The sequence below is a fragment of the Girardinichthys multiradiatus genome, chromosome 22 (genome assembly GCF_021462225.1).
Source record: "Girardinichthys multiradiatus isolate DD_20200921_A chromosome 22, DD_fGirMul_XY1, whole genome shotgun sequence".
Taxonomy (NCBI): domain Eukaryota; kingdom Metazoa; phylum Chordata; class Actinopteri; order Cyprinodontiformes; family Goodeidae; genus Girardinichthys; species Girardinichthys multiradiatus.
The window spans coordinates 27,311,488-27,325,374 of NC_061814.1; the positions used below are offsets into that span (position 1 = coordinate 27,311,488).

General features: G+C 38.5%; 1 protein-coding gene across 3 annotated transcripts in view; it reads left to right on the plus strand.

Annotated features, from left to right (window-relative positions):
* Positions 1–1,331: 1,331 nt before the first annotated feature.
* rassf4a (Ras association domain family member 4a) overlaps positions 1,332–13,887 on the plus strand; it is a 35,145-nt gene continuing 22,589 nt past the window's right edge. Inside the window, exons 1-2 of one of the 3 annotated variants that reach the window (XM_047352395.1) lie at positions 1,332–1,452; positions 13,798–13,855. In XM_047352395.1, coding sequence (XP_047208351.1) covers positions 13,803–13,855 — 53 coding nt within the window. In that variant the 5' untranslated portion in view covers positions 1,332–1,452; positions 13,798–13,802. Of the gene's footprint in view, positions 1,453–13,739; positions 13,856–13,887 lie in introns of those variants that run through there. The other 2 variants (XM_047352394.1, XM_047352393.1) reach the window with 2 other exon arrangements.

The window sequence follows — 13,887 nt, forward strand, 5'->3', positions numbered from 1 at the left end:
ACAGAGACCAAATAAAGAAACACTCAGTCTTTTATATATATATATTGTAAAAGGTTTTACTTTATATAGTTGTGGTTATGGGAGGTTTTTTTGTGTTAATTTGTAAGTGTAAGGATTTTCATAAAGAATAACAAAAATCTGTTCTCTGGGACAAATGGAAAACAGATACCTTTATATTATGTAGATTCTTTTCAATAAGTTAGAATATCATAGAGAATTTGATTTGTTTCAGTTGTTCAATTCAAAATGGGAAACTCATGCATCATGTATATTCATTAAACACAGAGTGATATATTTAAAATTTTAAGTTCTGTTAATTTTAATGATTATGGCTTACAGCACTGACTGTGGAAACTTCAGATCGAACCTCTAGCAACTTGGATTTTGAGCATCTCCTCTCCTACTCCTGATTCTTGATTTCCAAATGAAATGCAAATTTTTCTTTCTTATAAAAAGAGGACTTTGGACCACTGAGCAATAGTTCTGTTTTTTGTCATTTTCTGATATTTTCTGTGGTTTATTGTCCAGAAAAATGACACTTATACATCATGTCCGGGATCGATCTGGGTGTGGTGACCCTGACGCACTGACTTAAGTTGCAGTCGACGCCATGTAAATCTCCCCCAAACTCTTGAATGTGCTTTACTTCACAGTCTTCTTTCCATCTAACTTTCCATTATTATCCCTGGATACACCACTCTGTGACCAGTCAACTATTTTCTTTTTTAGCAATGACTTTATGAGGCTTTTTGTCCTTGTGAAGGGTCTCAGTGACTGTCTACTAGACACCTGTCAAGTCAACAAGTTTCTCCATTATTTGTATTATGTAATATTCGAATTTACAGAACAAAACACAAATTTTGTTTTTACTTGCTTTAAGCCATGTTCTTCCAAATTAACAGATATAAATATTCAACATATATCTCTCTGTCTGAGCTGAATCTGTATATGAGTTTTACTTTTTGAAATGAATAACTAGATTAACTTTTCATTGATAATCAAGCTTATTGAGATGCACTTGCTCTTTGGAATTTGCTTCAGACACCAAAACAATGTCAACCACAGTTAACAGTTAATCAGTGCATGCAAATACAATTTACGGCCTTAAATCAGCTTATAAACACTATGTTTGCATACGCTTTAAACACCACTGGATGATGCATCAATTCAAACAAGAGTAGGCTTTTGAGAAACACTATAGTTACTGAAGCTGCTTGGCTTCCAGCTGCACCGTTTTCAAAGGGAGATAAAATACCATAAATAAGATCCCACCCATACTGAACAGCGATTGGCTAAAGAGTGGCAATGATTACTTCTATTGGTTTTGTCCCTTGTCCGTTTTGTCGCTGTCCTCCGAATACCGTTGTGGCAAAAAAGCATGAATACTTGTGAAGATAAGGAGAATACATCGCTGGAAGAGACACGGAAGAGGACGGGGTCCACTCTGTTATGGTAGGAGACAATATCATCAATTTTACTACAGGAGGGGCTTGTATCACACGACAAAGAGGCGGGGAAGTTTACTGAGGTTATAAAACAATAAATACAGTGCTTTAATGATCGGAAGTTGGGTTGTGGTAAAATTCCGCTTTTTCAACTCATAATCATACGTGGGGAGCGGCTTCAATGTAACTTTCGCAGTCATTCGGTTCTCTCATGTTAAGCTTGCAATGATAACTGCAAGACAATAAAAATGACCACACCAAGTAATCAGAAGGTGCATCTCCTCACCTACGTGTTTGCCAAAATGTAGAGATGTGTTGCTCAAATTGTCATTTTGCGTTGTTTTTGGATGCGACCTGGAGGTTTTTGGACGTTTTTTGGCGTCAAGCGAAGCTGCCATGTGTAGGGGCGAAAACTGGATGCGAATCTCGAGATGATCAAACCAATTAGATGCTGCAATGAGGTTTCTTTGTCCACCGGGAGAGCGCACGGAGGGAGAAGAGACGTTTTATGTAGAGCTGAGCATCTCTTTAATACAGAGGGAGAACCACAACACCTTTGCAGAAGAATTAATTCACCTTATGGCACATTACAAACTTTAATACGTTTTATTGAGAATGTGATAGAGCAACACAAAGCAGTGCATAATGTTGAAGTTAATAGAAAATCATATTTTATACACACGTAAAAATATAAGTTACCATGCATTTGTATTCAGTCTCCATTACTCTGATACCCATAAATGAAATTCATACCCAAAATACATAAAGCTCAGTCAGACTGGAAGGAGAGCATTTGTGAACAGAAACTTTAAAGTCAATTGCTCTAGACTCTGAATTTTGGACTTTAACTGGACCATTCTGACACATGCTTTGGTCTAAACCCATAAAACTGTAGTAGAAGTACCACCAGTACTTGTACTAGATATTTCTTATGAACTAGAAGTTCATAAGAAATACTGGCATCAACCATTTTTAAAGGCAGTTACAAGGCCAATTAACGTTGACTTAGAACTAACAAACATCCATACAGACGGGTTGTTCAAGTAAATTCATTTTTCCTTCAAATAGAAACTAACTGAAAGAATTGCAGTGGAGAAAAAAAAAAAAGGATGAAACTCAATTTACTGAGGTGGTATCTGTTATGAAATGTTTGAGAACTGCTGATATGTATGTTTGTTTAGGTTTGCTATCCCGCTGGAAGGTGAAGTACCTCTCAAAGGTTTTCTTCCAGGATTATCTTGTATTTTGCTCCATTCATCTTTGCATCAACTCTGTCCAGCTTCGCTGTACCTGATTTAGAAAAGCCTCCCTACAGCATGATGCTGTCATTTTGTTCAAGATAGATCTGACCCACATACAGAAGAACACTCAGAAGCACAATTGAATTAGTGAAAGGTGTTTTATTTACAAAGTGATACTGGAACAGTAGAGTTGCCAACTGCATGGAAAGAGGGGAAGGAGAACTGGTGAAAACAAGAACTATAATCTTGAGGAATAAATGAGAAGTAATTATGTTAATAGTAGAACGGCTTACTAAGTGAGTGAAGTCAGGTCGCCAGGGGTAGAGGGAATCGGGACCCAGGTGTGTGGAGCAGAGAAAATCCAGATGGTTTACTTGAGCTGTAGAGTGAGTTCTGGTGAGTTCAGGAGTTAATTCAATGTTCAGGTACTTGGGTTGGTGGGTGGATAGGGTACGCTTCTGCCTTGGTTCAGGAGACGGAGGATAACAGGAAGCTGCCAGCTTGGTACTTGGAAACGAAATCCACCAAACATAGGTAATCTTGATCATCCAGAAACTTCTGGAACCAAAGTCAAAGTTCAATGAAGAATGACGAGAAGGTTCAGGTTTCTTCTGGCTGCGAAGGAACATAAACAGCTTAGTAACGAAGCATAGCTTAGAAGTGGCTGAGCTTGTTACCACTGAAGGCAAACACTCTGGCATCATGGCAGCCTCCTGCTTAAATAGTCATCCAATGCAATCAGCAGATCAGTTGCACCTGTCACCCAGCACACCTGAGAAACTCCAGCACCATCTGAAAACTGAAAACAAATTGCAGACAAAAACACAAACACACACACTGAACCCACAACCCCGACAGATGCTGCCACTACCAAGTTACACTGCAGGGACAGTGTGATAAGGGTGATGTGCAGTGTTAGTTTGTTCACCAATATTCTCTAACAAAACTCTGAGGTCTTTAAAAGCACCTTTACATTATGAAAATAAATAGTTTGCATTTAGAGTTTGCTTACTAACTAGTACCTCAACAGTGACCTCATAAAGCAATTGGTTAATCTGAGATTAAAATAAGCACCTGTGGCCACTATTTAATACTTAGTTTTCTTCTGAAGGAAAGCCAGAATAAAGGCTGCTGAATACAAATGCATACCACATATTTTAGACTTTTATTTTCAAAAATGTTTCCAAAATGTTTCTTTTGATTAACAACAATGCACATTTTCTGTTAAACTATCACAATACCTCAATAAAATACATTGATGTCAGTGTTTGTAAAGTGACAAAACATTCAAAATGTTGAAGGTGTTTCAAAAGTATTCAAGGTGCTAATACTTTTGTAAAGCACTGTTTGCCAAGCTACGTCCATCTTCTGTGTGAAGGTTGAATAATTTATTATAATGGTGACATACTGGAATCCTTCCAGTTATGAAAGATGTATGCATCTGTTAGTGTGTATAAATGTGTATTAGAAACAGTCTGGACATCCTTTTATGCATATTTTATCTCAGTTCTCTGGTTGGTTGAAAGGGGAAAGGGGCAGAGGTCATTAGAGTTGCTGATATGGCCTCAGTTACAAACACTACACTCTGGGATTTTTATGAATATTACACAAAATAACCATGGTGCATTTTGTTTTCATAATAGATAAAGCAGCCATGTGAGAGATATCTATAAGAATCTTGCCTCTCCTTTTTTCATGCTATTTATGTTTAGCACATCACTTCCCAAACCCAGACAGCGTTGTCTGTTTCCTGGTTTTTGTGGCAGCTACTACTGCTAATGCAAGCAGTTTTTCTTCTTTTTTGTTTCTCCCCTAACCAATCTCTGTTTTTGCTCATACATTTTTCTCTAGAATCATCACTGCCATTTATTTTGAATGAGGTTTTAATGCCCCACACTAGAAAATATTAAACGTATTCTATATTAGAACTTATATTAAAGAAACTATGCATTCATACATTAACAAAACCTCTTCTTGTGACTTAATACTACACAAAACTTTAAATTAATCCGTTTCAGAACAGGTCTGTGACCTTTTCAGTCAAAGTTGGTAAAGTCAGGCTCTTCCATTCTACTGGTTTTGTATTTTCCAGCTTGGGAGCAGATTGTATTGCCGTTATGAATCTCTGCCCAGTGGATCATTGTGACCAAAGGGTGTAATTCGAGCTGCAAACACTAGGTGACACCGTTGTATCATCAGCATCAGTTTTAAATCTATCAGAACAGTTCTTTTTAAAGTACAAGCTGGCATTTAGAAACTCAATATTAGAAGAGTTCTGATAGTGAAAAATGTCTACCAGAAAATAGACACCAAATACTTTAGATTCCTATATATTCATATGTAACTCTATATAAAGGTGTATATTTTAATTTTTAAAAAGAATTCTTAAAACCAAAAAGTTGCATAAATATATAGAAAGCTGTTCACAAATGAAGTTATAGGCATATAGCTGGAATGCTACGTAGAAGTATTTAATACATAAAGAAAAGGATGTGCAAAAATGCATAGAAATGAAACGAAACGAGCAAAAATCTCTCAATGTTTAAAAATAGTTCATGATGCTATGTACAAATCAGTATCAGTGGGGTTAATATTAACTGATGGCCTAAAAAAGTTCTCCTATTACAAAACTATTGCACAGTGTGGTATGATTGGTAAAAGCAAAAAAAGACCAGAAAATGTGTTACTGAAGAATTACTAATAGCAGCAAGAGTTACAGGTGTATTTCTGAACTTCTTAATGTTTCAGTGAGCTACATTGAAATCTGAAAAGTGAAGAGAACATAATTTCATCATAAACCAGCCATTGACCAGGTGCCCCTCGTAAGATATCTGACAGAGGAATCAAATGAATAATTAAGAGTTGTCCAAGAGCCAAGGAGCAGTCACAGAGAGATTCAGAAAGACCATTAACAAGTACAGTTTCTCCAATAAAAACAATAAGTAATGCACCCAGCCACAATGGCCTCTATGCATGCTCACTGCATAAGACATGTTGAAGTTTGTTTAAAGTTTGCTGCAGAAAATTGGGATAAGCCAGTAAAATACTTGGAGAATATAGCCTGATCTAATGAGGCCAAAGTTGCACACATCATGTTTAGAGTAAGAATGGTTTCAATTACTTAAGCTTATTTTATGAGTAAAATAAATACATAAAAGAGAAAATTCAACTAAACTTCTATTCATTTTCTGTTGAGTTTTATGCCCTAACCCCGACACAAACCTAAGGTCAGGGATATATACCTAACCCTAAACTTAACCTAAATTCAGTTCACACCTTATCTCTAAACCTAAGCATTAGCCCAATTTGCATTGTGAGGACATTTTGCCAGGTCCTCATTCATCCAGACAACGTTGGTCTACTGTCAAGATTTGGTCCTCATAACGATAGCTATGCATGCACACACACACACACACACACACACACAATATATATATATATATATATATATATATGTTGCTGTTCTGCAACAGAATGCTTATCTTCAACAGTTTGTTGCAAGTGGGAGCAAGTTCCTTCGTTGAAAATTTGTCCTTGTCATTATTTTTAAAAAGCTGATTGATTGCGTGTTCTGAGTGTATTTCCTGAAATGGTCCTGAAGTCCTATTCAGCACCACACCCTTTCTCTTTGCTGCAACTCATCAATTGTATAGAAGCACTTCTTTACTACTGATAGGCCCTCAACTTTGACATTGGCTGTGAGGGGGTCTGTCCAAGGACTCTGGTGGGAAAATTTATACAACACGCAAGTGCAGTATTTTATAAATAGGAGAATTTGCTGCACAGGTTTTAAGTTTACTTTGGATTTCCTTGAATCCACTCAGGATAAAGATTATGCAAACAGGCTCAAATATAGACATGCACACCATCTAATTTTGGGTAAATATGCCTTACTAGAAAGCTGAGAAACTGAAGACTTTTTGTTGCCATCCAAAGTAGTTGCGTTCCTGACACTGACCAGATTTTTAAGAATAGATCATAAATTTTTGATAAGGTTATGGTAGAGGCCATTTCTGAAACCTACATTCCCTGGGTCTATCCACCAACTGGAACAGCCAGTGTGAAAGATTAACTTATATGACCTGAACTGTTACCTCTGAGCAGGACTCAACAGGAAGTGAGTTTTGCTTTTCACTGGATTGAGAAGATGCTGCTCAACAATCAAATGCCTGTTCTAAAATCATCAGCTTCAAGTAGAAAGGAAATTTGCAGCTGCTCTCATGGACAAGCCAAATGCTTTTTGGGAAAAAGTTTTATCATCAGGTTAGACCAAAGATTAAGCTGTTTGGCCACAATGACAAGAGTTGTGGTAGTGGCATCAAGCTAAGTGTTAGTTACACTGCCAGTGGTACTGGTGAAATTGCACAAAGTGGATGGAATAATGAACAAGGAGGACTACATTCATATTCCGCAACTCCTCCTCAAATCAACATGTCACTAGCTAAAACTTAAAAACAACAGTTGCATATTTCAACAGCTCAGTGATCCCAAACACACATCAAAACCGGTTTTGAAGTGGACAAAGCAGGGTAACATCAAGCTTCTGGAATGGTTCCGACCTCAACCTAGCAACTATTCTTAAAATCCGGGTCCATAATAGGACCATATGAGAAAATCCAACCAGTTTAAATGAACTCTACAAGTGATCAAATATTCTGCCAGAATTTTGTCAGAAGCATCCTTGTGGCTACAAAAAGCATATTGTTCCTCTGCAACTTGCTATTGGAAAGTTAGCCAAAGGTTAGTGAGCGATGACTATGGGGTGATTTGTTTTTTTTTACATACTCGCAGCCAATATAACGGTTATTCTTCCGTTTTTTGAAAGTTAATATGTAATCTGGTCACATCACAGGATAATATTTGACTTGCACTCAATGCTGTGACTGTGTTGATACCACAGGAGTTACGGAAAATCCCCCCACCTGTAACAAAGCCTACTTTGTTGTAGAATTTACTTTTACTTTCCCTTGCACTCCGATCTGCTTTCAACGGTTTGGTGGGAAAGTGATCACATGATGATTTCGCAAGAGTTTATATGAAAGCCGTTTGGATTTCTTTTTTTTCCAGGATTTGAGCAGTTCAGGTTGGAGCATGTTTTGGTTATTAAATGTTGGGTGGAAGGATAACTGTGTTATTTGCACAGGCATTTTCTTGTGGCAATTATTGGGTGCAACATTAAATAGTTTAATAGACCTCTCAGGCGACATGTTTATGAGCACATTTAAAAGTTTGTAGTTCATGCAAACAGGAATATCTGTTGTACTCTACCAGCAATAAAAATATAAAACATTATTACTGTACTTTGTGATCTGTGCTGTAATAGTCTTGCTTCACATCTTCAGAAAAACCTGGCTGTGTTTTTTTTACTCTAATGTTACTGTGGATTGTCATTATAAACAACCCACAGTTCCTTTTTTATAGCTTAAAGACACATTATTTGTGGAGATATTTTGAGAGAGATTAATTTGTTTTCTAGCCTGCTGTTGACGAACATCCTGCAACTTTTTAACAAAAGCAGAGGTTAGAGTCAAACTGACCTCTCATGTCCTACTAAGGAAGGACCTATCCTCCCCTTCCTTTAATTATGATGAACTATCGGCTTGAGGCTGAAAAATCACAGTCATAGATCTGTTCTTTTACATTTATTTATAAAACAGCTTCAAAAAGTTTATAGATATAAAAATAAATACATGACATCATTTTTCCAGCTGCTTCTACAGAGCTACACATCAACAGTTCATTGAGCATTTTACTATGCTTCAAAACGAAACCTGTCACTACTTGTGTAAAGCCTCCAGGGCTTTGTTTATAGAGTTGAAATAAGTCTTTTTGGGGTGCTAACTAATACAGATTTACCGCTTACATACAAGCTAAAGGGAGCATGATGATGAGCTTTACTATTATAGAGAGAAAAGTTTTTAAACAGGCACTGCTGAACTGCAGTCACAAAAACAGGCCACAATCAGTCCGTACACACTTCTCTCCACTCAGTAGCTTAATGCTGCTTATCAACGTGCAGAACTAGTGTGATTTTGAGGAAGATGTTCTTCTGGTGTGCCTTCTTGCCTTCTGCTGGGGCCTCTGACGGTGACCACCTCTCCGTCTCCGCCTCCGTAGGCACACCTTCACATCACGCCCTAACGTCTGAGCTCTAAAAGGCAAATAAAAACACTCAACTTATTTTTTCAGATCAAGACAGATGGTAAAATTTGATAATGTAAGATTTAAACTTCAACTATTTGTCTTTGATAAACTGTTGGCCATTTCGTGCACTGGTTTAAATATTAGAATTATGATCACAAATTTGGGTGAGAAGATGAACACTTAAGCATCCGTGCTGATGAGCTGTAGAAAAGATCAGCAAAAGTGCTAAACTGGGAACTCTGTAGTTGCAAAAATCAGCTTGGCAATAATCAAAAATGGTTAGGAGTGATTTATGGGAATCAGGAGATGGGTGGACCCTACCTATAGTCAGTTTGTCTCAAAGCTGAAGCATGACATGGTGGTCTTACTGTATTTCAAAGCTGCCTTTCATTCTGATTTCCTTAATAAACCCTTACAGATGTAACATTTTCCGCTATTATTACTGGGAACGCTGAAAATAAGTGTTGTTGGTTGAGATTCTTACCTATTCCAGCATCCAATCAGTTGTTTGCCCAGTGCCGCTTCTGGATTCAGGCACACATTTACGTTGTTACTCTTCAGTGTTACTCTAAAAAACACATGGAAAAAAAAAAACCCATTCAGTATAACTAATTTGTTTTTATGTATTTAGGTGTGCATGATCTGTGAGTTTCTCCAGCACCTAGTACTCACATGACTGTGATATTGCTACAGGTGGCACTTTTGGGGTAAATCTTAAGGTCTGTTAGTTTTCCCCTGACACCTGTTTCTGACTTTGGACACAAACATCTTCCTGGGACATACGTGCTGTCTGTCTTCCTCACTGCACATACACAGAAACAAAATTAAAGGTTAAATCAATACAGCACAGCAAAAGTGAGTCCATGCTCACCCAGGTTTTTACGGAGAAAACAACAATGTACTGTGTTTAAGCCTAGGACCATAAATAGATTCCTACCTGCAGTGAGCAGACAGCAGAGGCTTAGGAGAGTGAACTGATAGACAGTCTGAAGATTAAGCGGCATGCTGAAGACAAGATGAGCGTCTACACTGCGCTTCCGAGCCACATGTTGCCGTTTTATACCAGTGCACCTCCCCCACCCATCAGGAGTTGGGCTTTCCAAACTAGGAAATTCCCTTGTTTGCCTCCTAAAAGTAGGATGCATTCCTCTGGATATGACAGAGAACATGTGGTCTTATGAACAAATCAGAGATTAATGTGAATCCTTTTTTTTCTGTGGTGCAACAGAAGGAAACTTAAACTCTCAAATTCTCTAAAAACGTATTTTTGTGTTAAACTCCAGAGAAGTGAAGAATACTTCACATTTCATTATTGTTATTCGGTCGCAGTGGCAGATTGTCTTAGAATGAGACAAAGTGGTTCCTCTCCGGGCTGTCCTCAATGTTGGCACAATATTTCTTACCCTCTGTTGGCTCAGTGCCAACATTCCCCTATGATTTCTCCTAATTCATTGTCCCTGACTGTAACCCTAAAGCAAGAGCCTGCGTAGGTTGTTTTTTTTTAAAATTGTGACACTCAGATTGCAGAAAGAAAATTAATACATGTTAAAAAGTTTATGGGGTATGAATTTTTTATAAGACGCATATATATATATATATATATATATATGTATATATGTATGTATATACACACACACACACACACACACACACACACACACACACTGGCCACTTTATTATGTACACCTTGGTAGTACCGGGTTGGACCCCTTTTGCCTTCAGAACTGCCTTAATCCTTTGTGGCATAGATTCAACAAGGTACTGGAAACATTCCTCAGAGGGTTTGGTTCGTATTGACATGATAGCATTTCCTGTTCTTAGCTGACAGGAGTGGCACCTGGTGTGGTCTTCTGCTGCTGTAACCCATCCGCCTCAAGGTTCGACTTGTTGTGCGTTCAGAGATGCTGTTCTGCATGCCTTGGTTGAAACGAATGGTTATTTGAGTTACTGTTGCCTTTCTATCAGCTTGAACCAGTCTGGCCATTCTCCTTTGACCTCTGGCATCAACAAGGCATTTGCACCCACAGAACTGCCGCTCACTGGATATTTTCTGTTTTTCAGACCATTCTCTGTAAACCCTAGTGATGGTAGTGCGTGAAAATCCCAGTAGATCAGCAATTTCTGAAATACTCAGACCAGCCCGTCTGTCACCAACAATCATGCCATGTTCAAAGTCACTTAAATCACCTTTCTTCCCCATTCTGATGCTCGGTTTAAACTGCAGCAGATCGTCTTGACCATGTCTACATGCATAAATGCATTGAGTTGCTGCCATGTGATTGGCTGATTAGTAATTTGCGTTAACGAGCAGTTGGACAGGTGTACCTAATAAAGTGGCGGTGAGTGTGTGTGTGTGTGTGTGTGTGTGTGTGTGTGTGTATATATATATATATATATATATATATATATATATATAGTTTAGGTGGGATATATATATATAGGTGGGATATATATATATATATATATACAGGTCCTTCTCAAAAAATTAGCATATTGTGATAAAGTTCATTATTTTCCATAATGTCATGATGAAAATTTAACATTCATGTATTTTAGATTCATTGCACACTAACTGAAATATTTCAGGTCTTTTATTGTCTTAATACAGATGATTTTGGCATACAGCTCATGAAAACCCAAAATTCCTATCTCACAAAATTAGCATATCATTAAAAGGGTCTCTAAACGAGCTATGAACCTAATCATCTGAATCAACGAGTTAACTCTAAACACCTGCAAAAGATTCCTGAGGCCTTTAAAACTCCCAGCCTGGTTCATCACTCAAAACCCCAATCATGGGTAAGACTGCCGACCTGACTGCTGTCCAGAAGGCCACTATTGACACCCTCAAGCAAGAGGGTAAGACACAGAAAGAAATTTCTGAACGAATAGGCTGTTCCCAGAGTGCTGTATCAAGGCACCTCAGTGGGAAGTCTGTGGGAAGGAAAAAGTGTGGCAGAAAACGCTGCACAACGAGAAGAGGTGACCGGACCCTGAGGAAGATTGTGGAGAAGGGCCGATTCCAGACCCTGGGGGACCTGCGGAAGCAGTGGACTGAGTCTGGAGTAGAAACATCCAGAGCCACCGTGCACAGGCGTGTGCAGGAAATGGGCTACAGGTGCCGCATTCCCCAGGTCAAGTCACTTTTGAACCAGAAACAGCGGCAGAAGCGCCTGACCTGGGCTACAGAGAAGCAGTACTGGACTGTTGCTCAGTGGTCCAAAGTACTTTTTTCGGATGAAAGCAAATTCTGCATGTCATTCGGAAATCAAGGTGCCAGAGTCTGGAGGAAGACTGGGGAGAAGGAAATGCCAAAATGCCAGAAGTCCAGTGTCAAGTACCCACAGTCAGTGATGGTCTGGGGTGCCGTGTCAGCTGCTGGTGTTGGTCCACTGTGTTTTATCAAGGGCAGGGTCAATGCAGCTAGCTATCAGGAGATTTTGGAGCACTTCATGTTTCCATCTGCTGAAAAGCTTTATGGAGATGAAGATTTCATTTTTCAGCACGACCTGGCACCTGCTCACAGTGCCAAAACCACTGGTAAATGGTTTACTGACCATGGTATCACTGTGCTCAATTGGCCTGCCAACTCTCCTGACCTGACCCCCATAGAGAATCTGTGGGATATTGTGAAGAGAACGTTGAGAGACTCAAGACCCAACACTCTGGATGAGCTAAAGGCCGCTATCGAAGCATCCTGGGCCTCCATAAGACCTCAGCAGTGCCACAGGCTGATTGCCTCCATGCCACGCCGCATTGAAGCAGTCATTTCTGCCAAAGGATTCCCGACCAAGTATTGAGTGCATAACTGTACATGATTATTTGAAGGTTGACGTTTTTTGTATTAAAAACACTTTTCTTTTATTGGTCGGATGAAATATGCTAATGTTGTGAGATAGGAATTTTGGGTTTTCATGAGCTGTATGCCACAATCATCCGTATTAAGACAATAAAAGACCTGAAATATTTCAGTTAGTGTGCAATGAATCTAAAATATATGAATGTTAAATTTTCATCATGACATTATGGAAAATAATAAACTTTATCACAATATGCTAATTTTTTGAGAAGGACCTGTATATATATATATATATATATATATATATATATATAAAGATTTTATGTGATTGACCAAAGTGGAAAGTCTTATAGCTTTATTTCTTGGCTTGGCTTGCATTTGTATTCATCACCTTGAGTCAATATAGAACTACTTCTAACTGCCCTTATGTCTCTACCAGGTTCTTACATCAACAGCTGGAAATTTTAAGGCAGTCTGGACTTGGCCATTCAAACAGATACATGTGCTTTGATCTAAACCAGTGCATTGCAGCTCTGGCTGAATAGAGTCGTCGTTCTGCTTTAAGGTGAACCACCATCTCAGTTAAAAACTTTACATAGCATGAGGCTGCCACTACTGTGCTTCACAGTGGGATTATGGATTCAGGGTGATGAGCTGTTCTACATTTTCATCACAAATAGCATTTTGCATGTAAACCAAAAAAACAAAAACAATTTGAGTCCCATCTGAGTAAACTGACTTTCGGTTTACTTTCAATATTGGCTTTTTGCTTGTCTTTCTTCCGTAAATGCCAGATTTGTTCAGCATACAACGTATAGCTGTCCTGTCAACAGATTATCCCACCTAAACTATGGATCTCTGCAGCTCCTCCAGAGTTACAATGAGCTTCTTGGTTGCCACTCTGAGTAATCCTCTTTTCCCGGGCGATGAGTTTAGGTGAACGGCCATGTCTCGGTAGGTTTGCAGTTGTGCTGCAATCTTCCGTTTTTAGAAAAGGGATTTAACAAATCTGCTTGAAATGCTCAAAGCTTGTAATATTACTTTAAACTTCTCCACATTATCCTTGATCTCTCTGCTGTGTTCCTTTGTGTTCAAAATGCTTTGAACCTGTTATTATTTAGGGTTATGAACAGAGATTACATACATTTTCTTGTCTCATTTTCTCCAGTGAGAATGTGTGAACATCAGACCTTTGTGAAGCTCAATGACGAGAAACTCATACCAAAGTAAGTGCTTAGTGAACACGGACAATGAAGCA